Here is a 24,712-nt window from a genome sequence, read left to right as displayed (position 1 = left end):
GATTCTTAAAGAAAATGTAGGATTAGACTGAGTTTCTGCTAAACATATGAGTACCCGGTATGTTCCCCACGTCATAAGATGCACAACATAGATTTCTTTCAAAATGTATTTCATGGGGTGTGTTTTTGGGTGAATGTTCTTTGCTGTCATCTAGTATTCTCACTAGTTGCTTGCATAGGCCATCCCATTTGCAGCCGGTCAATAAATGGTCTAATATTTGTACATAAAAATTAGTTTGCATAGAAAATTATTTTGATCTGGCATACAAAACTGCAATTTCATCACAATAATCCAGCTGCTGCTATGTCCAGCCTCACTGTTTTCATTATAGCATAGTACTCCAACTTGAAGCATGTATCAGATTAATTGTGCATATATTTAAAAAAAAATACACACTTAGAAATTATAGTTATGTGAATGTGCTCACACATGTATTTCTGTTAAATTTTCTTTCACCCTTCCTAAAATGCATAAGTTAAAGTTCAGAATAACTAACACATTATAAGTACAAAATAGTTTACAAAACATTTTTAGATAGTTGTATTTATTTTATAGCTTCATGGGTAAGTATTAAGCTAGTTGCCCTTGTGGGCTATTTTAAGCCTAGCCAGTTTTCTTTTTTGTGCTCGAATTAACCTTTCACATTTGCTTAGAGATTATCCTTACCCATCCCATGGTCAATAAATATATATTACCCCTAATGAAAATAACTGTGATCAAACCATAAGTAATTTGTGGGGACACATGCATGGGCTAGAGCATGTAGGAGCTGTCTATATCCATTAATAGTACAGGGGGCAGTCCTGGGGTGAGTTTTCCGTTTCCAATCTGTAGATCCAAGTTGTGCTTGAATACGGACAGGGATGAACTTTGTGTATTTGGATAGAGTCCGTTCCAGAGTAGTGGTATCCTCTGTGAGATATACCTATCCCTCCAAACTATTCTGCTGATGTTGCAGAAGAGGTTTAGATCCCTAGACTGAGCATTTCTGATGACATTTGACTTATTCATGTGCAGTAAATACATCAGTAACGGGTTGGAGGATCCCTTGTTTGTCAGACACAGGTCACCTCTTAGCAGTTTGTAGGATACTAAGTATATTGACAGGGCTTTGAGTCAGTCCATGTAGGTCATATAGTTTAGGTCTTGCATCCTTTTAGTAAGGTATCTCTGTGGGCATTCTAGTTGTTGCATGTGTCTGGACAGATACATGCCAATGGGGGCGTTATACTCAATGACAGGCATAATGAGGGCTGAGCAAAGGGGGGCAATGACATTCCTGGATCTAAACACAATCTCTTTGTTTATAAGCTGTGCAGCAAAGAAAAACTTTCTTAAAACAATGGACTCATATTGGTTAGACTTGTTTGTTTCTGTCTGAAGCTGGTAGTAGCCTTGGATCACATAAGACAGAAAAGAAAAATTTATATCTGACTGTACCTAAAAAACTAATTTTGCATCACTTGCTAAAATTAATATTATATTGAACCTATAATCTGAAAAACTGTAGTTAAAAATGATTTCATCATTTCTGTCCAAAATAGAGATCTTTTTTTTAACCATACTGTATATATGTTTTACTGACTTTTCTTGCTTTAATATAAAATATTTTTGTGTTATTTCACTGTAATATATAATAGTTTGTTTCTGTTTAGTTAAGCTTTATTGAGCATTTAAGTAGAGTTCAGGGAGACTCTATTCTGCTGTGAATAGTACCACCATATTAAGTAAATTACAATTGCTGGAAAGCATGTGATAGGTGGACAATGACATCCCTAAATCGAGACACAATCCCTTTGTTTATAAGATGCATAATATAGAAGACCTTTCGTACAACAATGGACATATATCGGTCAGACTTGTTTGTTTCTGTCTGAAGCAATGACCTTAATTCATACAAGAGAGAAAAAAAGCCATATGTCTGAAGCAATGGCCTTAATTCATGCAAGAGAGAAAAGAAAGCCTTATGTCTGAGCATACCTAATTTAAAAAAAATCATTTTGCATCTCTTGCTAAAATGAATATTATATTGAACCTATATTATGAAAAACGGTAGGTAAAAATGGCTTGATCGTTTCTGTCCAAAACAAAGATCTTTTTTTCTTATTTAAACATATATATATTTTATTGACTTCTTCTGTTGCTTTACTATAAAATATTTTTGTTTTACTTCACTGTAAAATATGTTATTTTTTTCTGTTTCAGGTAAGCTTTATTAAAAGTTTAATTAGAGTTCATGGAGACTCTATTCTTCTCTGAGTAATACCACCATATTAAGTGGTCAACAACTGTTGCAAAAGCCATTATGAAGTATGTCTTTTTTTTTATATTATGCACATGAAACTTATTTACCTAAGGTCTCTACCAAATATAACAGTAGATAAGATTGGCAACCACTTTGCAAAATGTGAGAAAAGTAACACAAAATCCCTTTGTACTCATCTGACCATTGCAAAGTGGAGTTTATTTATCTGCAAATTATTTAAAACTTTACTGTAGGTCAGTCATCAAGGCATTCCAATACTGATTTGACATACAGCTGTATATCACAAGCTGCTCTATAACCATTGTTTTATATTCACTTTTCTAATGCACAGTGAAGTGCAGGATGTGCAGAAAAGATTGTTTTACACACAAAGTAAGTGCAGTCAGTTGCGTAGAAGTATGCTACATCTAAGTTTTACATTTAACCCTAATTACCACCAATAACTTACATGTTGTATGATATGTAAGTCAGCCACAGCCTAATATTGATTCACACAAGCAGACATGAAGAAGATCTGAACTGTTTTCACCTACTAGACTGCAAAACAATGGGGGGGTTGGAAGTGAGCAGGCAGACCTCTTAACACTCCCTGTTTTGGAGGAACATTCCTATTTTCAGACCTGATTTACTTCTGCATAGAATACCTGTAGTTGTGGAGGTATGTCCATGCTTGCAGAATTTACCTCCTTCACACAGTTTTCTGAATCTCCTTCATCACATGTTATTTTTGAAGCTGTCTCTCTCTCTCACACACACACACACACACACACACACACACACACACACACACACACACACACACACACAATAGGACCAACATACAAGTAGCAACAATAATTTGAAGAAAGAGGATCCACTTCTTACATATCCCTTTATCTTAAAAAAAGTAAATGATGATGTGTGGTAGAATTTTTAATGCAGTTCATTAGTCTACATATTTTGCACTGTATGGGGGCGCGCGCACACACACACACACACACACACACCATTCAATCAGTAAACAAAATGCACATGTGCACAGGTCTTATGACATCTTTCTTAAGATTGCACACTCTTAAAATTTCCAGGACATGTCTTTTCAGAAGGTGTTAAGCAAATGTCGTCCTAAAACCAATAATCCGTACAGCTATTGCCTACAGTACAAGATCAATAAACTATCACCAGAAGCTACAATCATTCTAAAAGTGGAGCCATTAAATAAGACAATGGTACAATAAACCGAGCAAAGGGTTACTAAGATCAGATCACACAGCAATACGTTTTATTAGAATTTGAAGAAAATATTCCTGGTTACTAATAATGAACAATATTCCCTTTCAACACAACAGGTAACATGAACATATGCCATGTTAAAACACAAAAACAGTTATAACTGATAAGAAATAATACTTACCTCTGCTTTGCAATTAATATCAACAAGTATATGGGATGACTGATTTTCATCCACTACTATGGAAGCATGTTGATTAGCAGGCATAGACATCAGTGGCCCAGTATTTTGCGGGTCTGTGGTTGAACGATCTTTAGTAAAATAACTTCTCGGTAGGGATTCTTTACCTTTCCAGTCTGAATATCCTGCAGGGAGTGTCAGCCCAGAGGCAACAAAATGTTTGCCACCTCTGTAAGGTCGGCATACCTTTATTGACAGGATTGTTACCAAAGACGCGATAAATAAGAAAGAAATGACAGCCAATGAAATAATTAAGTAGACTGTTAATTTTTGATCATTTTCTTCCAAGTTTTCCACATTAGCGTTTTCCAAATTGGAATCTGAGAGATGTTCTGCTACTAAGATATTCAATGAAGTGGATGAAGATAACTGGGGCTGACCATTGTCCTTAACAATTACTACTAATCTATGTCTACCAGCATCTTTGGCTGTAGTTTGCCTCGCTGTTCTTATCTCTCCAGTATGAAACCCAACCACGAAAAGACTAGGATCGGTTGCCTTGAGTAGCTGAAAGGACAGCCATGCGTTCTGGCCAGAATCAGCATCAACTGCTACTACTTTAGTAGCAACATGACCCGCTTCTGCCTCCAGTGGTACTATTTCAGAGGATAGGTCACTACTGTTGGGTAGAGGATGTAATATGTTGGGGGCATTGTCGTTTTGATCTACAATAAATACATTTACTTCAGCACTTGCGTTAAGCGAAGGAGATCCAGTGTCTTGAGCCCTTAGAGAAAACTTGAAATGATCGATCTTCTCATAGTCAAATGACCGCACTGCATAAATGTCACCAGTATCTGAATTAATTGAGAGCAGGCTAGACGTTGGTAAACCAAGAACCTGACTTTCAACAACCGAGTAAACAATTCGGGCATTCTGGTCTGAGTCCCTGTCAAATGCATTCACTGATCCAATAAGAGACCCGGCATTATTATTCTCTTTTGTGTATATTGCATAGGATGCCTGGTTAAATACAGGTGGATTGTCGTTGATATCAGATACCTGCAGATGAATGACTATTGTGGAAGATAATGGAGGTGACCCACCATCCACTGCCACTATACTAATATTGTATTCAGAGCTTTCTTCCCGGTCAAGCTGCTTGCTTGTCATCAGCTGGTAAAAATTTTTCAAAGATGGGATTAATTTAAAAGGTTGGTGGTCTTTAAGGAAGCAACGCACTTTTCCATTGTCTCCATCATCACGGTCTCTGATGCTCAAAAGTGCTATTACTGTTTGAGGTGACGAATTTTCTGGTATGGGACTCGTAACGGAGGATACAATGATTTCGGGGGCGTTGTCATTCATGTCAACTGTCTCAATAAAAACTTTACATTGAGCTGTTAATCCACCCCCGTCTTTGGCTTGCACTTCCATTGCATGGACTTTACTTTCTTCATAATCGAGTGTTTTAATGACTGTTATTTCCCCGGTTCTGTCGTTTATTTTAAAGATGTTGCTATCTGTAACGGAAATACGGCTAAATGAGTACACAATTTCACCATATAATCCTTTATCGAAATCTGTGGCTGTGACTTTAAGAGCCACAAAATCTTTTGCACTGTTTTCCAAAAGTCTAACTCTGTAAACTGTCTGATTAAATACAGGATAATTATCATTCGCATCTAAAACATTAATGTGCACTTCTGTTGTCCCGGTTCTCTGAGGATTACCACCATCTGTGGCAGTCAGATATAACATTATTTTATTTATTTTTTCATAATCCAGCTGCTTCACTAACACAAGTTCAGCATATTTATTACCATCGATTCCAGTTTGGGTATTCAACTGAAAGTACTCAGACTGGGTCATCTGATAGTCCTGGACTGCATTAATACCCACGTCTAAATCCTCCGCATTCTCTAAAACGAATCGGGCTCCTAGAGCAGTAGATTCCGATATTTCTAAAAAATACTCCTTTTTCTGGAATTTTGGTGGATTATCATTTAAATCTAGAATTTCAACTTCAGCACCGTAAAGCTGCAAAGGACGCTCCATAATAACCTGGAAAGATAAAGTACACGGACTAGTCTGCCCACATAGCTCATCTCTGTCAATGTTTTCCTTTACTAACAGCATACCGGTATTTATATTTATTTGGAAATATTCAATTCCGCCATCGAAAACAAGACGTGCCCTTCGATCTGATAGAGTTTGAGGGTCCACACTGAGGTCATTGCCAATGTTTGAAACAACGTAACCCTTCTTCTGCTCCTCACTGACAGAATATTGTAGCTTCACCGCATTTGTGAAGCAAAGAATAAAGATGAATGCCAAGCCCACACATTGCCCTTCTGAGTATCTGTGTGCATGCATCCTTGAGCCAATTCCCGGTCAGAAGCAAACCATTAAGTTCTTATTTGGAGAAAGACAAACGGCTGTGTTACTTCACTTAGATCGGTGATTCAAAATAGTCTTATCGACAGCTGTGTGTCTCAAATTTTTCAGCGTCTGTTTCTCTTACGTGAAAAAAAAACAGTCAGTAAATATGAAAATATCTGTGCGCAGATTTCGGCTCTTCTACTATCCAACAGCGACACTTACTGTTTTAAATGGTAAACACATTAAAGAGTCAAACACTTTTTACGCAATGTTTTAATCCGCAATTTGTTACGTCTAAGTCAATTTACACGTGTATCTCCTAGTAACAGATTCTCAAACTATATTTTCAGTAATATAATATACGTGTACAACGTGTCAGTAAGTACCCTGAGAGTATAATTAGCTAGGGTGGTCCCGGCAAGAAAAAATGGCTAGAAAGAAATTGCCTAAGTCCACCATTATACTTACATCGGACAGTTTCGGGAATTCTCCATAAAATTCACTTAGTACTTTCCCTATTATTTTTTTGTCTTTATGTGATGTTACTACTAATCAACATCTGCCTTACTTCAGTAAAGTTCCCTTTACACTGATAGGACACAGATCTCAGACTTTAACTTGTACTGCTGGAGTTTCTTTTTTACTTTTTAATACCCACTTTTTCCACCTTCCTTTTGCATACAGAGTTACCACACAAAGCCTTCTTAGAAAAAAATATTTCAGTCGTATATTGGCCCAAAGGTGCTGTTTCCTGTAATGCCATCAAGCCAAGGGTGTAGCAGGGCATGCTCTTTGTACTCTGCTGAGTGCATTTTTTTCTGAGCATCATATAACATTTTTTAAGGTAATAGTATATCTACAACTATCTAAAGGAAGCCTTTAACAACAGGTGCAATATTTAAAAATAACAGTTTCAATAGTTTTTAGGGGGAACAGCTGAACATTTTACTTACATGTATAAAGTGGTTGGGGCAGCATTTTTAGAGATGTGTCCTTTTTGAACTTATAGGTGTCCAAGTAGTGAGTACAAAATGGAATTTTCTTGGTACACCCCTGTTCCATCTGTTATGTCACCCTCATGAGACCAACCCAATCATTTCACCCACCTCCTTAGTGAGGGACTGAGTTGGCTAAAGTCAGCTATACAGGCAACCACAGCAGTGTTTGCACCCACAATTGCATAGTGAGTATGGCAGTAAACCCACCCCATTGACTGATGTGTTATACCCTCCCCATATAGGTCCATAGGTTCATAGGTAGGTACTAGGCTATTGGCCCTAGGGCCTATAAAAGCCTAGCCAAAGGTACCCTGGCTTTCGCCACCCAAGAAAATTATTTTCCTGTGCCACTGTCGAGCAGAGCCACAGAAGTGATCCCTGGGGTGAATTTCCTATCCCCCATCCAATCATCAAGATTTTTCTTGAACAGTGCTAATGAGGAGCTTTGTTTGATATACATAGGTAGTTTGTTCCACAGTATGGGAAGTCTCTGGGACAGGACTCTATCCCTCCAGCATGTTCTGTTTATTGTGGTGACGAGGTTTAGGTCCCTAGAGCGTGTAGCTTGTAGGGATTGGGATTTTTTTAAGTGGAGCATGTCTAAAAGCTCTGGGTTTGACATAGCTTTGTGTGTTAGGCAGAGATCGCCTCTGAGTAGGTGATATGCAATGGAGTAAAGCTGCAGTTTTTTGAGACGGTCTGCATAGGGCATCTCTTTGAGGCCGGTAATCCTCTTTGTGAGGTATTTCTGTGGCCTTTCCAGTTGTTGTAGATGTCTTGTGAGGTACATACCAAAAGGGGCATTGTACTCTATAATGGGTCTAATGAGTGACGAGTAGAGGGGAACAATGACTTCTTTTTTCCTGGATGAGAAACCTTTTGTGATGAGGTGTGCCACACAGAAGGATTTCCTGACTACTGTGGCGATGTGATTATCAAAGGAGAGACTACTGTCCACCTGTGTCCCAAGGTCTGTTATCACACTTTCAGTGTTAAGTAGACTACCACCTATGTGATAGTTCAGGGGTACTGAGTTTTTACCAAAAGGAATGAAAATGCACTTTTTGGCATTGAGCTTGAGGCCATGGTTTTGACACCAGGCATCTGTCTCAGCAAGGCCCTTTTGTAGGATGTCCATATCTTTTGGAGTTTTGATTATGGCTCCTAGTTTGCAGTCATCTGTGAACTTCATTAGCCAAAGACCTTCTGTGTTGGCCTGTACTTCAGAGAAGTAGATACCAAACAGGAGAGGACCCAGGACTGAACCCTGTGGTACTCCACTTGTCACTGGTCTGAAGCTGGATTTGGAGTCTGCTACTTTCACAGCGTGGGTTCTGTCAGTGAGCCAGTTGGCAACCCATCTTGTGACATAGGGATGTATACCTAGTTTAGTGAGTTTATCTATAATTCCAGAGTGGGGGATGGTGTCAAAAGCCTTGGTGAGATCTAGATAGGCTGTGTGAACCACCTTACCCTCATCTACGGCTTTGGTGACTGCTTCAAAGAAGTCTATCAGGTTTAGGAGACATGATCTGCTTTTACAAACCCGAACTGGGTGGGGTCCTGAGTTTGGAGATTACCAATATCATTGTTTATAAGTTCCATGATGATACACTCCATAGCCTTGCAGACCAGGCTCGTTAGGCTAATGGGGCAGTAGTTTCTGGGGTCTGTGGTGGCTCCCCCTTTGTGGAGTGGGATAACTGTCGCTGTGCGCCATTCAGTGGGCACATAGCCTGAGGTGAGGCTATGATTGAACATGGTACTTAGGTGGGGTGCCAGTTTGTTCTGTAGTTCATGTAGAACACAGCCTGGGATGTCGTCAGGTCCCATGGATGCTGTATTCTTGGCTTTGGATAGTGTGTTTTTTACCTGTGCAGCCATGATTACAGGAACTTTGCATTCTTCTGGTATAGATATGGGCCCTTTAGGGGATGACAGAGGGGTAAAGTTAGCAGTGAACCTATTTGCCAGGATGTTGGCAATATCCGTTGGTTCTGTATATTTAGTGCCATTGTGCTGTAACTCAGAGCAGATCTGAGTGTTGCCATTGAGATTCTTGACATAGCTATAGAATGCTTTGTGGTTGTCTTTAGAGTCAGTGGCAATTTTGTTTTCATAACTAGTTTTGGAGGATTTTATGAGGGATCTCAGCTTCTTACTGAAGCTGACCAGGGAGTTTCTCCAATCATGGGATTTTACTCTTTTTTGCAACAGTTTCTTTCTTCTGTTTTAGAGTTTGTTTATGGCAGGGGACCACCAGATTGGCTTCCTTTTTTTGGAGGATAGCATCTTGGTTCTGTTAGGGATTGCACAATCCATGCACTCATGTAAGTGCTTATAAAGTGCATTTGTGTAGGATTCAGCAGTCATACCTCTATTGTCCATCAGCATGGGTGTCGTGAAGTTTGCCACTTCTGTCTTAAGAAGCGTGAAGTTGGCTTTGGAGAAATTTTTTACTGTGGTTTCCCTAATTGGGGATGGGGGAGGGATGTGGATGTCTAGGGTGATTAGCTTATGGTCTGATCTGACCAACGAGAAATTGACCTCTGGTGTGGAGCACCGGTTGCCCATGTTGGTAATAACCAGGTCTAGGATATTGCTGCCCCTGGTGGGGGTGTGGATAAGTTGATCCATGGCATTGGAATTTATGAATTCCAGAAAACGTTGAGCACAAGAGTTGGTACATGAGTAGTTTTCCCAGTTAATGGTAGGGTAGTTGAAATCGCCCATTATTAAGGTGTTAGGTTGTACCCTAATATTTTCCAGTGTATTAAGAAATGAGGAGTGGGAATCCTGGGGCATGGTGGGGGATCTGTAGCAAGCTACAATTTGGATTGCGGTCTTGCCCAGAGTTAGTTGCACTTGGATAATCTCAGATGCATTATGCTGAGCAACTAGCCCAGTGGTGTGGATATCCTTAATGAATATGGACACGCCTCCACCTTTAGTGTTTCGGTCCAGGTTAGGTGGCCGAAAGGTGTGGTATGAATTATAGCCTGGTAATGCAGGGGTACTCTCTGGAGCCTTGAACCAGGTCTCTGTCACTGCACAGATGTCGATGTTCTCCATTTTAAGGAGTGCCTCGAGAGAGTGCATTTTGAGGTTTAGACTTCTAGCATTGAGTAGCAATACCCTCAGATTCTTCTTGCCTGTACCTGTTAGGGTGGTGAATTTGTCATTTGAACCTTGCCTAAAAAAGGCACTATAGGGGTGGCTAGAGCCTTAGCCAGTATCCGGCATCCCAGGGGTGACAGGTGCAGGCCATCTCTGGCAAAGCATTGTGGCTTGTCGATTATGTCATCCCAGGCAGACAGATACTGGATCCCCTTAGAATGACACCAAAAGATTAGCCAATTGTTGAAGTCAATCATTTTGTCCTTGTACTGTGGTATCATTCTGGGTGATGGCAGGATGCTACTCAGGGCTAGGGTCATACCTGCCTGGGCTACAAGATCGGACAGCTCCTCCATGTCCCTTTTCATGTAGTCCAAGGAGGTACGTCTCAGGTCATTCACACCAACATGGACAATGACAGAGTCATATCTGTACTTGTTGTGGATATGTGTGAGCACACCTACACAAATGTCCATGAGGGTACTGTCACCAATTTAAGATTGCCCAACCTATGTCCCCCAGTCCTGCAGCCTCTGGTAACATGCAATCTTTCACTTGTGTAGGAAGAGGATGGCCTGACCGGAACCACACAGGTGAGTGTCCCAGCAAACAAATATAAGTAAATAAATAAATAAATCTTAATTGCCACAGGATGAGTGAGCTGGAATATATTCACGCTCATCCTCACGTGTCCGGCTCTTCTTGCTGCTGAAACACTGTGCATCTTCAGATAATCTGGGTTACAGTCAGGGTTTTATCTGTTTACACCACAAAACCAGGCTTATTTGGGGTGTATGTTTGGTTTGTTTGGTCCTGCACTTAATGAGACTCTAACCCCCCCCCCCTCCTTCAAAGAAAGAGAACAGGCTAGTGGCTGCTTCCATTTCTATCCCTTCTAAATCTTCATGGCTCATTGCTTATTAATCAAACTGAGGATCTTTGACCCTCTACCTTTTGTCTGACTTTCAAATATTATGATTGTCATGACACAGCACTGCACGTTTTGTTCCCAGACATAGTCTTGTTCTACTTATATTAATGTTTCTTAATAAAGCTAGAATTTATTGTTGTTAAGTGTTACTGGGTCAATGTCAATTCAAGGTGACTCTATAAAAATCAGTTTTGAACTGCATTCTGTATTCAATCATATGACTAATCAGAGGCAGGCGACATCCATCTCTGTTGTTATTATGCTAGTCCATCATACTGTCTTCCTGTATAATACTGCCCTTCAACCTTGGCAAGTTGATGTCTTTTTTTGTTAATTTTTTTTGTTCTCACAACAAAAGGTGCCACTTCTCTGGAAAATCTCCTGCATTATACCAATACACAAAGGGGGCACCTCCACTGATCTAACAAACTATCACCCTATAGCTATACTTTCCCCACTGGCTAAAATACTGGAAAAATATATCTACACCCAGATCCTAACACATCTCCTCTCCAACAAGCTTCTTGCCGAAACTCAGCATGGATTCCGCTCCAACCATAGCACTACCACTGCACTCATCCATTTTAGTAACCGAGTAAATATGCAACGCAACAATGGCCAACTAGTGTCTGCAGTTTTCTTTGATTTATCAAAGGCAATTGATACATTCTCCCACACAAAACTTCTAACATCACTCTTAGAATTAAAACTAACTCCCTCCACTCTATTATGGTTTCAAGACTATATCTCCCAATGCCAACAAGCTGTTCAATGGAAAAACTCCCCTTTCCCCCACTTCCTGTAAAACTAGGAGTACCCCAAGGATCAATCCTAGGACCCCTACTTTTCACTATATTTATAAATAATCTTCACAAAGCCACCCCTCTAGCAAACCTGGTTCAATACGCTGATGACTCCATCTTAATCTGCTCTGCCCCCACCCTCGAACAACTTCACATCAAGGGAACAAACAAAAAGGCAACATGGTATACCAGACCTTCCAACTTTATTGTTAGCACTTTCAGGCGTAACAATGTACGACCTTCTTCAGACAAAAAACATCACATCAAGACCCAAGAAGCCTTTACATTCATCAAAACCTGGCTAACAAACCCAGCTAATACTAAATCCTAAAAAGACCCAACTTATGCTCTTCCATCCTTACAAAGCAGCAGTACCTACTCCCCTGTTCTCTATTTCTGCTTCAGATAATACCCCCATCTCTCCCACTACTCAAACCAAATTACTAGGGGTCATTATTGATAATAATATGAAATTTGACAAACAGATAGCGCATACAATAACCTAAGTCAAAAAACTAGGTACTCTTTACAGATGTAAAACTTCGTAAACAGCAACAGTAAAGTTACTCTAGATCATACCCATCTTCTCTCTACCTTACTGTATACTTCTCCTGTCCTAATTGATCTAAACAAGAGCAATTTAAACAAGCAATCAGTATGCTACAACAAAATAGCAAAATTTGCCACAAACTTATCCTACCGCACCCACCACTGTCAAGCACTAAAACAGCTTTCCTGGCTGGAACTGCCTAACACCTTAGCTCTAAACCAACTTCTTCTAGCTCGCCAAATACTGTACCAACCTGACAAAACTCCAGCCTTACAAGACATGATTACCCTCTACTCCAATAACTGAGAACTTAGATCCACTAACAAGGCACTAATCACAATCTCCAACAGCCATTATAGCTCTGGTGACTCCCTGCATTCTAGCAACATTGCAAAGACTTGGAACTCACTACCATTACAAATCAGGGTACAACCTAAGAAAACCGTCTTCAAAAAATAGCTTATTTCCCATGTAAACAATTCCTGGACATGCAACTGCCTAGCACCTGGCTGACATATTCTAATACCTTTCCCCTACCCACTATACAACCTCTTCTTTAAAACTCCCACAGGTGCAATATATTTATTATCACACATTACTTACCAAACCACTGCTGCCTACTCCCCACTGTCCTATCTATGCCCACTAACTCTCCCCTAGACTAAGTTGAAAAGCTTTCCCTTAAAATATCAATGAACCTCATATGAACTTGTCTATATTCTCCTCCTTTGACAAACTGGCTAGTATTTTTAGTTTTATTTCTTCTCTTATCTTCATTACATCTTCATGATTATCTCTACTAAACATACTGTATGAACAACAACCATATGTTACTACCTGCTATAGTTTTAATTGTATGTCTAAACCACTATGTTTATGTAAATATGTAATGCAATCATATGTTATCTGTTATATTTTATAACTGTATGTGTAAACCACAATGCTCATGTAAATATCTTATGTACGGTATGTTAGCAATCGTTTCTGGAGCTTTTCTCCCCGGGCCTCCGCTGAAAACAGACAGCTTTGTCCAGTCAGACCTCCCTGGTAAACAAATGTAAAATAAATAAATAATACAATTTTTCTGGTGATATTTCCTTAACACAAGTCCAAGATATGAAAGCCAAAATCCTGTTATCTTCCAAGAATACTTAGGTTTTACCTTCTCTGGTACCAATTTGTTTTTCAGATACACAGCATTATTTGCCAACACCATAAATCAAATGTTTCATTTTTTCTTCCTGTTATGTTTCTTTGCTGTCCATCTTTTGCATCTATATGATATTGCTAGAAATACCACAGCCTGAACAAGTTGAATCTTTGTATGCTTTTATTTTTTTTTTCTATAACTTCAACTCTATTTCACATAAGCAAGGAAAAATGCAAGAAGAAACAATAAAAGAATAAGCAACACAATTTTATAAATGATAAAGATGGTCTGGCATCTAGAAAACAAGCTAAGAGCTACACAAAGCACAAAAAAACCCTAAAGCATCTATACTTATACTGTATATGTAACCCCTAGCAAACACAAGCCCCATTAATGCAGTTACTCATCAACCTTCCATCCAAAAATATACACACGTGCTAAATAAGAGTATTAGCAATACATAGTAACCGATTATTTTCTAAATCCTCAGAGTTGTAACAGACTTTAACTTATGTTATAACATACTTTTGAGATAAATGAAGAGCTAAATTTAAAGCAAAAAATATATATATATATAAGATTACTCTTCATATGCAGATATACATCTCTACAATGGAAGATTTTTATCTAACTCCTTTATCTTACTTATTCATGGCTGTTCTGCTAAGACTGATTTGTTGTCAGATTTATTGACTGTTTATTATACTCAAGCAGATTGAAGCTGTTTACTAATAGATTTTCCCTCCTCTCAGATAAAAAATACTGTTTTTTTTTTCTGCTGTCAAATAAAAATATGATTTCACCAGAAACTCCTAAGATATTTGCCTTCTTCTTGAGACTATGTTGTTCAATCTTGATATGTCTATAGGTTCATAGGTAAGTACTAGGCTAGCTGCCCTTACAGGCTATTGTAAACCTCACCAATTTCCCTTCAAATATGAAAATCAAACTCTCTGCCTTCTGCTTGTGAGGTAAACACTTTAACCATTACATCACCTCCCAAACCTTTTCAGCCAGTAATCTTTATATTTCATATTATAGTCACTTTCAACCAGTAACGAGGTTTCATCAGTATAGCAAAGGCTGCTGACAATTTTGTTTCAAAGCTTTTCACCTCAGTTTACTTCCTGCATTCTTGCTTAGCTGATCATTTGATTTGTATATAAACCAAATAGATACCAAGAAAGAATGCAGCCTTGACATACACCTTTACCAGTTTTAAACTATTCTGGTTCTTGCTGTTCTGTTCATTCTGTTGCTTCTTGATTGATGTACAGAATGTGACAACTATGATGTGTTCTGATGTAGCAAGCTTCTCAGTGTTGCCCAGAGGTTTCCATAATTTACCGAGTCAAAGACCTTATTATAACAAATGAAAGACATGGAGCTCATCATCAACCCTCTTTCCCCCATTTTCTACATAGGGTTATGGTGCCGCATTAACCGTTGATACCTCTCTCAGTTCAATGCCACTTTCATTCCTTCTTCGACAGTCATGCCTGACTGTCACAGGTCTTCTCTAATGCAATCTGTCTATTTGCTGGATGTCTTTCTTTCCTCTTATCTTCTTCCTGTTTCCCCCAAATCTACTTCACCAAATCATTTCATAATTTTCTCCAAGTGTGCCTGAACTGCTGTAATCTGTTCTCTTTGGAGCTACTTTGGCTTCTGCTGTGATGTCATAATTTTTCAACTGTCCCACAGTATGAATCCTCCCTCCCATTTCAGGCACTTCATTTTCATCATCTCTAGCTTCCAAACTGCACAGGTTTCTGTACTATATAGAATTGTTGGTCATACCACTATTTTGTACACCGTACTTCTCAGCTTCTTTGGCATTATTCTGTCACAGACTACACTGCACTTTATACCCATTGTCTGAAGGCCTTCTAAGTATGGCTCTGACCTCCTTATTCAGACCTTCCTTCTCCTCAACCACTCCTCCCAGATACTTGAAATTGTTAACCTGTTCCACTGTTTCCCTTCTGTTTCAGTTTTTAGCCTCTTCTAATTTTCCCCATTTGCTGCCATGATGGCTGTCTTTTCTGTACTTGTTTTTATTCCATGTACTTTCAGTTTTACATTCCATACTGCTGTCATTTACTTATGTCCCTGTTCAGAGACTACTTTTAATGTCACATCACCTGCATAGCAGCTTTGTTTTTTTTTTGTTCCCTCCAACAGGTTTACTAATGTAGTCTCAGAGTTGAACCCTGACACACACCCAACTCCCATCAGGAACTCCTCTGTGAGTCTGAACACAGTTCATGCTTGTGTCATTGAGTTCTTCAATGTCTTCAATATCTTTCACACATCTGCCATGACTTCATCGAAGCCTGCTACTTTCCCTAATTCATTTTTATTAGTGCTGTTTTATAACAGTAGATAACATTTTGATATTCCTTTAACTTCTCAAGGATCCACTTCACATAACTGGTGATATCTCATTTCTCACTGCTTCCTAAATCCTGCTTGTGCTTTTGACAACTTCTGTTTTGAGTATGTTTATCTTCTGTGAATAATCTTGAGAAGAATATGCATATAACTGTACATAACTATTCTTTTCTTAATACTGTTTACCTTGCATAAATATACTCCATCATATTTGCTTTATGTTTAATCACATCTGTAAGTTGTGTGCACCATTTATGTTCTTGTATTTGTGTACTGATATCTGAATTATTGTTTATGTTCTTGGTATAATACTTCTGCATTGATGTCTTTTCACCCGTGTTACAGTTGAAAATGACCATAAGCAGTCGTATCACCTTTCTTCAAGAATGGCATAAGTACAGATGTTTTCCACTTGGTTTACCACAATGCTAATTTCTAAATTTTCTAGCAGAGATGTCTAAGTGCTGTAACAGTTGCAAGTAGAAATGCCATCAATAACTAGTGATTTGTTCTGTTAAAACTTTCAGTACTGCTTCTGCTTGTTTCATCACCATTGGTTCCTCCTCATAAGGTACTGCCTGAAATGATTCGTTATCTATTTGATTTTCACAATATGACTTTGTGCAGTCTTTCCATGTTTCTCTAATTTTCTCAGCATCATTTTAGATCTTTGACTATCTTTTAACATTCCAGTTTGAGACTGGGATGGTCTCTTTAAGTCCCATAGTTTTGGAAAGCAATTCTTGTTTTTCTTTTTGTATTCTCTGCTTCTATCTTCTTCTTGTCTGTTATACTTTTCTTTGTCTTCTCTAGCAGCACGATGTAAATTTTGGCTAAGTTAAGCAACTACTTCTCTTTCTTCTCTGACTTTAGCTTCTCTAAGTTTCTGATTAATATTCAAGGTCTCATCAGTTAGCCATTTTAACCAGCTTTGCTTTTTGTCTTTTGTATAATGTCCTTTGATTATAATTCATGAAGACAGAAACTATGTTTTTATTTTTTAGTAATATTAATGTAAAAGAAATATCTGGAGCATTAACCGATTGATATGGTGTTGCTATTTCCTATAAATTATTTTGTTACAGATAATGAAATTTGATGACGTTTTAGCTACTGTATGTATAAAGAAGCTGCTCAGTGGCTATGGGGACTAAGGGTAGACTATCACTATACGACAACCCGTATATTTACAGCAGACTACCCTTTGGGTGGACAGCAGTGCAATTACATGTTTTCTGTATTGCAGAATGAAATATCTGATTGATAAATGATATTTACGAATAACTACAGAAACCATTCAGTACAAACTTATAGATATTTTTCTTCTTTTTCCTTGCCTATATGAGAAATAATCATTTGAAAAAATGTACTGTTTCACACTGAGAAGTCATTTTCTGAAACTGGTCCAACAGTTTGGAATTGCATTCTGACCTAGATTCACTATTCTCCCAATGTGCATTTCATTAGAAACATACTTCATCCATGTGTAGCTGCCATAGCCCAATGTCAATGTTTTGTGGCAAGACCACTATTGCCCCTCCCACATACCACCTCTTCCTATTTCCAGACTCCATTCCAAATCCATAAAAGTTTCTATGTCAATCTTTACTTTTTTGTTTAGTAAATTTATGAATACAGACATTGTTAGAGTGCAGAAGTTATTTTGTATTGGAATTCATTATATTTTACAGTGCTAAATTACTCTTCACTTTAGAGTTTTGTGACCAGCTTGCTCTACATGGATAATACATACATGCATACGTACATACATAAATAAATAAATAAACGAATAAATAAACATATAGATGAATAAAACAGACTACAGCTCACATTTGCTCATCGAAGAAATATTAACACCACTATGGCATAGATGGGACAAATCTAACATAACTCAGGCACATGATTATTACCTTATAAAATATTTTTTTATATAATGTAGAAAACATTCAAAGCTTAAAGATATAAATGGTTGTTTCATAATAACATTTGTATGCAGTACTGGATATGTATAATGCCTTAGAAAGTATAAATTTGCATCAATTTTAAGATAGCAGCTGAAATAGTCATGTAATATGTAAGATTTCTGGAAAATGCAAAAACATAAAGTCACGTGACAGGCCAGCTGATACAGTCCATGTGAGTATGTGGCTGCAAAAGGTTTTGCCACAATAAATATATAGAGTGCCAACTCCACCACTGCAGTAGCAACTTCCACAAACTTTTTTTCTGAAATTTCTCTTTGGATGATGTCTATAAAGCATTTGTTTTGCCCTCTTTCAATACCTTCACAAGAAAATCTAAGCTGGATGTTACATCCAGATTCAGGTCTTCATTTGGGACCACTCTAATCTGGGGGACATTCCAATACGGATACTCAGTTGTCCACAAAGGAAAATTTGCTTTGGACAATATCCTGATATTATGCAGGATGGACAACCTCTCATCATATGTGAATCATACATAATGTCAAGATATTTGTATTTTACTAAATATGTGAAATTTACAATAGTTCTTTCAATGATGAGCATATATTTTATCAGATGTATGAAAATTAATAAGGCTACTGTGTAATGTAGAGATAAAACTGTTTTTAAGTGCTGCTTTTTATCAAAAGCTGCATTAGGTGTGCTCTGCTTCAGCTTGGTATAAAACAATGAAAAAAAGAAACAATATATATATATATATATATATATATATATATATATATATACTTTTAATAAAACAAGAGCACAAGGGTTTCACAGCCACTGTGTCTACTCTTTCCTATTTGGACTACTGTTTAGCTCAGGAAAATCAATAACTTGTAGAGAAAACTCAACAGCAGTTCTTGTGCTTTGCTCATTAATTTGGATGATGGACTTGATGAACTCTAATCAAACTGGAAGCAGTAAACCATTTTTTGCAGGAAAGAAAATGCAGACTACATTCCCAGAGTTAATAAACTCACATTTTAATAATTTGCTTGAGTGTCATCTGTAACTACTAAATATTTTCAGCACTTACTGGCAGGCTACATTATTCTCCAGAAAATGGCAGGAGAATGATGACTTAAATGCATTTAAAGTTAGTCTGCTGACAACTATCTGTTCAAAGTATTTCATTCTTTGATGGTCAAGTAATTATTTGCTTTGATGTTTAATTGTCTGTTTCTATTATTTTCCTGATTTTATATTAATTGATGTGTTCTGAATTATACGATTATAATATCTTGCAGCTGGCTTTTTTATTGTTAATTTTTAAGTGTAAACTCACAGCACTGATGTGACTGTTGCCATCCAGCACTGCTGAAGAGAGACTGTTTGGCTATGGCCTGCAAGAATTTAATCTTTTAGTTGGATCATTGGAAACTTTGGTGACAGTATGGTATGGCTAGTCTCAGGGTGCATCATAAAAGCTGGAAAGGGGTGTTGGCAGAGCAGATTTATCAAACACCCCTCATGTGTGTGTGTGTGTGTGTGTGTGTGTGTGTGTGTGTGTGTGTGTGTGTGTGTGTGTGTGTGTGTGTGTGTGTGTGTGTGTGTGTGTGTGTGCGTGCACGTGTAAGAAAATGAGTTTGGGTAAGCTTGTACTGGAAAGTACTATGTTCAGACTGAAGTAGGTGAAATTCTGGGGAGCCAGTGACAGTGTAAATACTTTTTCAGTGTAACATTTTCTAGTCAAAACTCATGGGAGCAATGCTTATTTGCCTTATGCTCTTAAGCCCGGTCACTCTTCATATAATATTTAATGATTATTGCTTCATATTGTGAGATCACATCACCTCATCACATAAAAATCGGTGCCAGTGGTGCAGAACTTAAGGTATTTACCCTTGTACTTTACAAATTCATGACAGCAGTGCAGGATTCAAACCCCATAGTACCTGTCTGTCACAATTACCATAATGACAAACTATGTAACAGGTCCATCATCCATAACATCCATAACATGCAGAATATGTAACATACCCATCTTTCATATCATAATCTTCCCTTCATCTCCTACCAGTGCCACTGGTCTATAGATCACTTTCTATCTCTCATTTCATTTATCTTATGCTCCTCGATTAATTGCACAGAATATATGGAAGGGCATGGCATCTGCAATGCATGATGGAAAAGGAGAAAAGATTCAATCAGCCTGGGAAAGTTTTATCTGCTGGACTGCCATGAAAATTGCAGAAATAGTCCTGTTGTAATGGAGGACAGTCCTCCTCTTGTCAGACATCATCTCACAATGGAGTCATACATTTGGATGAAGGCCACATCTCTCAGTATCATAGAACAAAAGAAAGATCCAGGGTACTTAGAGACAGAAATTACCAGATGGTATTTGTTGTTGATGCAGAGACCCTAGCTACTCCTAATAACATGTTTAGTTTTCTAAATGCCTTAAGGGAATTAAACTATGGATTTTCTGAATTACCCAATCACTTGTGTATAATTATCTAATACTATCATTTCAAACACTTTCTTGTCAATCTACAGATTAGTCCGACATCTCTGCTCAGATCTAGAAAATCTCAGTAATCATTTTATCTTCCATTCATACCTACTATGATCTATATTTTAAATCATTCAGCTTCCATTATGATATAACAATGTTATCTGTTCAAAAATGAATACATGTCCACTATTAGTTTAACTCTAGCTTCTTTTGTTCAATTGTTTTAGCATTCTAGAATCACTCTGTCCATATATAATTCAAAATCTTTTCTTCAACTGTATTAGAATTCTAGAATCACTCTACAGTCTACAGTCAGATGACTGTTCTCTAGTATTATTATATACATAACTCTTGAATTCTCTAAAAAATAACTCTAACTACTTGTCTTCTGTACAATACATAGTTTAGTTCAGTATACACAGTAAGTGCTCATTTATTATCTTAATGCTATACATATTTCTACTTTCCTGATTTTATATGCTCTGTATCTTTTGTTGTCTGGTTTTGCTGTTTCTAGTGGCCTAACCATCATCCTATCTGATTTTAGTCTAGGTTCCTTTTTACCTGGTGTACTTTTTTACTTTAAGCTCATAAAGATTTGTCTTTTAATCTTTGTTGTCTATTTTACTGACATTTAACCAAATAATTTTAAAAACACAACTGAAGTTTTTTTTGGCCTCAGCAACCTCACTTCACCTATGGTAGTAAAGTATCAGTCTGTCAATTTCAAACTGGTTCTACTTCCTAAAACCTCCTTTGTAATAATAATTTCAGTCAAATGCTACCATAAAGCTAATAAATTCTTTTAATTCAGATTTATTGCCCTTCACTTTCTTTTCTTAAACTTTCCCCTTACAGTCCAGACTTTCTTGTTGTCTTGTACTCTTGAAAGTCACCCTTTCACTGTTATACTGTCATTACTACAATCAGACAGCTGCCTTTTATTTATGCTACCGATACTGTTTTTTGAAAATGATTCTGTTTAAAAGTAGTACTGTTTGAGCTAGTTTGCACTAATGATCCAATGTTCTTCTTGTCATCATCACTGATGTTCTGTGTCTGGCCTGTTGCACAAACCAGAAGGAAGAATACAATCTGTTGGGGCCTCCACTTGCCAGAATGACTTCTGTGGTTTGTGCAAATTGAGCAATGTTACCAGACAGTGTATATAATGTGTATATTTTTCCACTTGTAATCATTAGTACATATTTGACCATCATACTTGATCCCTATTTGAGTTTTATTCCCATTCCTAGTTAACTGCATTCTAGGCTCATCTTGACTCTGCATGGATTCATTTTAGCTCATTGTACCTCACTTAAATGAAACAAAACCAGATGAAGCCAACAAAAAATGAGCAAAATAAATGATTTTTTAGGTGCTTCAGTTCCTCTCTTTGCAAAATAGAGGCTTAACCCATCATGATCACTTATATAAAACTAAATAGAAGTCTCACACTAAGTTCTGTGAAATTAGTTTTTGATGTGGTTTTGATCTGATGCGATAAATAGATTTCTGCAATATTTCTCCTGTTGTCATTACTGAGCTATAGTCTGTGGCTCTTCAGGATAACCATGTGTGTAGCTTGAATACTGCAGTGTCACTACTGTGACATTCATTAACTAAACAATAGGTCTGTACATCAGAATAACCCATATGTTTGTTCTTACAACCTTTCAAATAAAACAAGCTGCCACAAAGTGATGGGAAAAACAGAAAACATCCGTTCAAAGCACTATTCAGTCAACATCTAGGCAGCAAATAGATTTATATTAATAATAAAGTTATGGTGTTACAGTCTCATATTAAGTTACCAATGCCCCATCAGATGCTTTCCTGAATAAAACTGAATACTACCTACTTTATACAGTATACCTTTGCAGACTGTCTACATTTTTGTCTCAAATTTTTAGTCTGTTCCTTATAAAATTTGTGGTTTACTGGTAAATCACTGAGGACTGAGGTCCATAAATAATGAGAGATGTTTGAGTTTTAAACTCAATATCCTTCATAAAATGTATGCTACTTCAAAACACTTTACTTATAGCAACTTTCTAAGTTTAAAAGAGCAATATTAAAAACATGGCACTGATTTTGGGTCTCTGTCTCTCTATTATTTTTATCTTTGTCCAGATTTCAACGAACATCTAGACATCAAATACATTTGTATTAATAATAAAATGATGGTCTTACAGCCTCATATTAGGCTACCAGTGCTACACTAGATGCTGTCCTGAATAAACTGAATGATACCTATTCTTAATAAAGTCTACTAAAGAACATAGTTATAGGTGTTTTTTTCCTTACCTGATATTTGTGAGACAAGTGAGTGTTGGGGACAAGGTCCTCCCCTCCACACAAAAGCAATATTTTATTGATGTCTCCAAATGTTCAGTGAGTGTGCATTCAGGAAAAATGACTCTGACAGTATCTATGCAGGAAGCTGGCTTTGAATTTTCATAGTGGATCTGATGCAAAGACATATTTAAATATGGCAATATCTACTCCAGTCCATGTCCAGCCTTTAACAATCTAATTGTATCTTACCCAAAAGATGCAAGTTGGAACAATCATTATGTATTCAAAATCACCCAAATAAATACTCAAAGTTTTTATAACAAGATTACTCTTATCTACAGTTGGTTTAATTCTAAAAACCTGACACCTGAGGCACTTCTGAGTTTTGGATGTGCCCTCACCAAAAACACACTAAAATATTTCACAAGGCTATGGGAAGATGGGTGTGAGTGACCTGTGTCAGCTTGCTTATCCTGAGCAGTGGAGGTACCCTGACTAGCTGCATTTGCAGTTTAAGAGCCTGGTGAGCTCCTTTCTGCAAGCAGTATTCCACTTTTTGGGAGGTTACTCATTATTGTAAGGAGGCTAGACTTCCCAAAGGCAGTGACTGTGGGCTTGCAAGGCTGTCTTACTCAACTACCTCTTTCTGATCCCAGGTGCTCTTTTAAGATCTATAAAAATCAATAAAGTAAAAAAATTCTAACCATAGGATACCTATACATCCAACCATCTTTCATGAAACCATTAAAGATGACTCCTATACTTGGTTTACAACAAATACAAAAAAAATAGGTAGTTTTTGGTGAATTTAACATTAACTGGATCTGGTCTCTGATCCATACTCTCATCCAGCTGTCCAATTTTAGAATTTCTGAACTTTTCATCATGCTACTAGACTCAGAAAAGTATATACAAATGCAGAGTATCCTTAATTGTGTGATTGCATATTTGTGACCTCTGCTAGTAATAAGTAATAATATAATGAATGTTGGAGTACTGGTTGACATAGTTAATGACTACATCCTGGCTATATACATGGATTATCATTAAGAGATATAAAATTGCATCCAACATATAATTTGCATTAAAAATAAACATACAGTGATTGGGAAGGTGAAAAAGTATTTGAAAAAAAATTACCTTTAGTCTTTTTTTAATAGTCTTCTAACAGCATTCTTTGTTGTGTATGACATTATAACTCAAATGAGAAATGTGAAATCCACAGCAAGACTCTAGTGGACAAGAACAGAGAGCAGTATTTCATTGCAGAATGAGCTATGCCTTTTCAAGGAGTTTGTCCTTTCTGTGTGGTTGTATGACCTTACACTTATACAAAATTAAATATATTTTAGTTTTTTTTATACATAGATATCTGTATTTATCTAAGTTTCATTGTTGTGTTTGCATATTTATTAGGTTTCAATGTTACTGGATTTCAGCTACAGTTGTGGCCTCCATTGCTTTAAGATGAAATAATACTAGTCTTTGCCCGCTGAAGTCACTTAAATTAGAAAAAAAGAAGCATAATTCTTTTAACACTCTTCCTTTTATTTTTTTATAGCACCTTTATTGAGTTATCACTTAAGACATAATCAAACATACATTTATACAAAAGAAAACAAAGTGTATTAACATATTCCCAGTTGAAAACATTATACACCATATATATTCTTTTGTATAATCATCAATCCAACATTGCATAAATTGATCAGCTCCTACCTTCCCTTAAACCTCACTTTTACAAAGCATTATTCTGAATTTATTCTTGCCACAAGTTCCATTTTTCCAATATACTTTGCTCCTACCCTTTTCTAAATATCCCACTTCAAGTTCTTTTATCTCTGTTACAGTCTTCAATACTTTAAACACAGTTGTCTTACACTTTGATTTCTATTTTCTACTAAGTCCTTTTTTGGCAGCCACTACAATTAAACTTAACAAGCCCTTGCTATGTCCAAGCAATTCAGATCCTGTGTCCCAGCTCAAAACAATAAAAATAATTTCCTTA

At 37.2% G+C, this 24,712-nt stretch overlaps 1 protein-coding gene across 1 annotated transcript in view; it reads right to left on the bottom strand.

The window, feature by feature from the left end:
- LOC122799768 (protocadherin beta-15-like) overlaps positions 1–6,140 on the bottom strand; it is a 142,291-nt gene extending 136,151 nt beyond the window's left edge. The window contains exon 1 of the mRNA XM_044069062.1: positions 3,660–6,140. Within this exon, the coding sequence (XP_043924997.1) occupies positions 3,660–6,032 (2,373 nt within the window). The 5' untranslated portion in view covers positions 6,033–6,140. The remainder of the gene's footprint in view (positions 1–3,659) is intronic.
- Between the last annotated feature and the right edge of the window lie 18,572 nt (positions 6,141–24,712).

The sequence above is a fragment of the Protopterus annectens genome, chromosome 4.part0, assembly GCF_019279795.1.
Source record: "Protopterus annectens isolate FY-2018-M chromosome 4.part0, PAN1.0, whole genome shotgun sequence".
Classification (NCBI taxonomy): Eukaryota; Metazoa; Chordata; order Ceratodontiformes; family Protopteridae; genus Protopterus; species Protopterus annectens.
The sequence above is the reverse complement of the archived record's forward strand: the minus strand, read 5'-3'. Positions and strand labels throughout refer to the sequence as shown.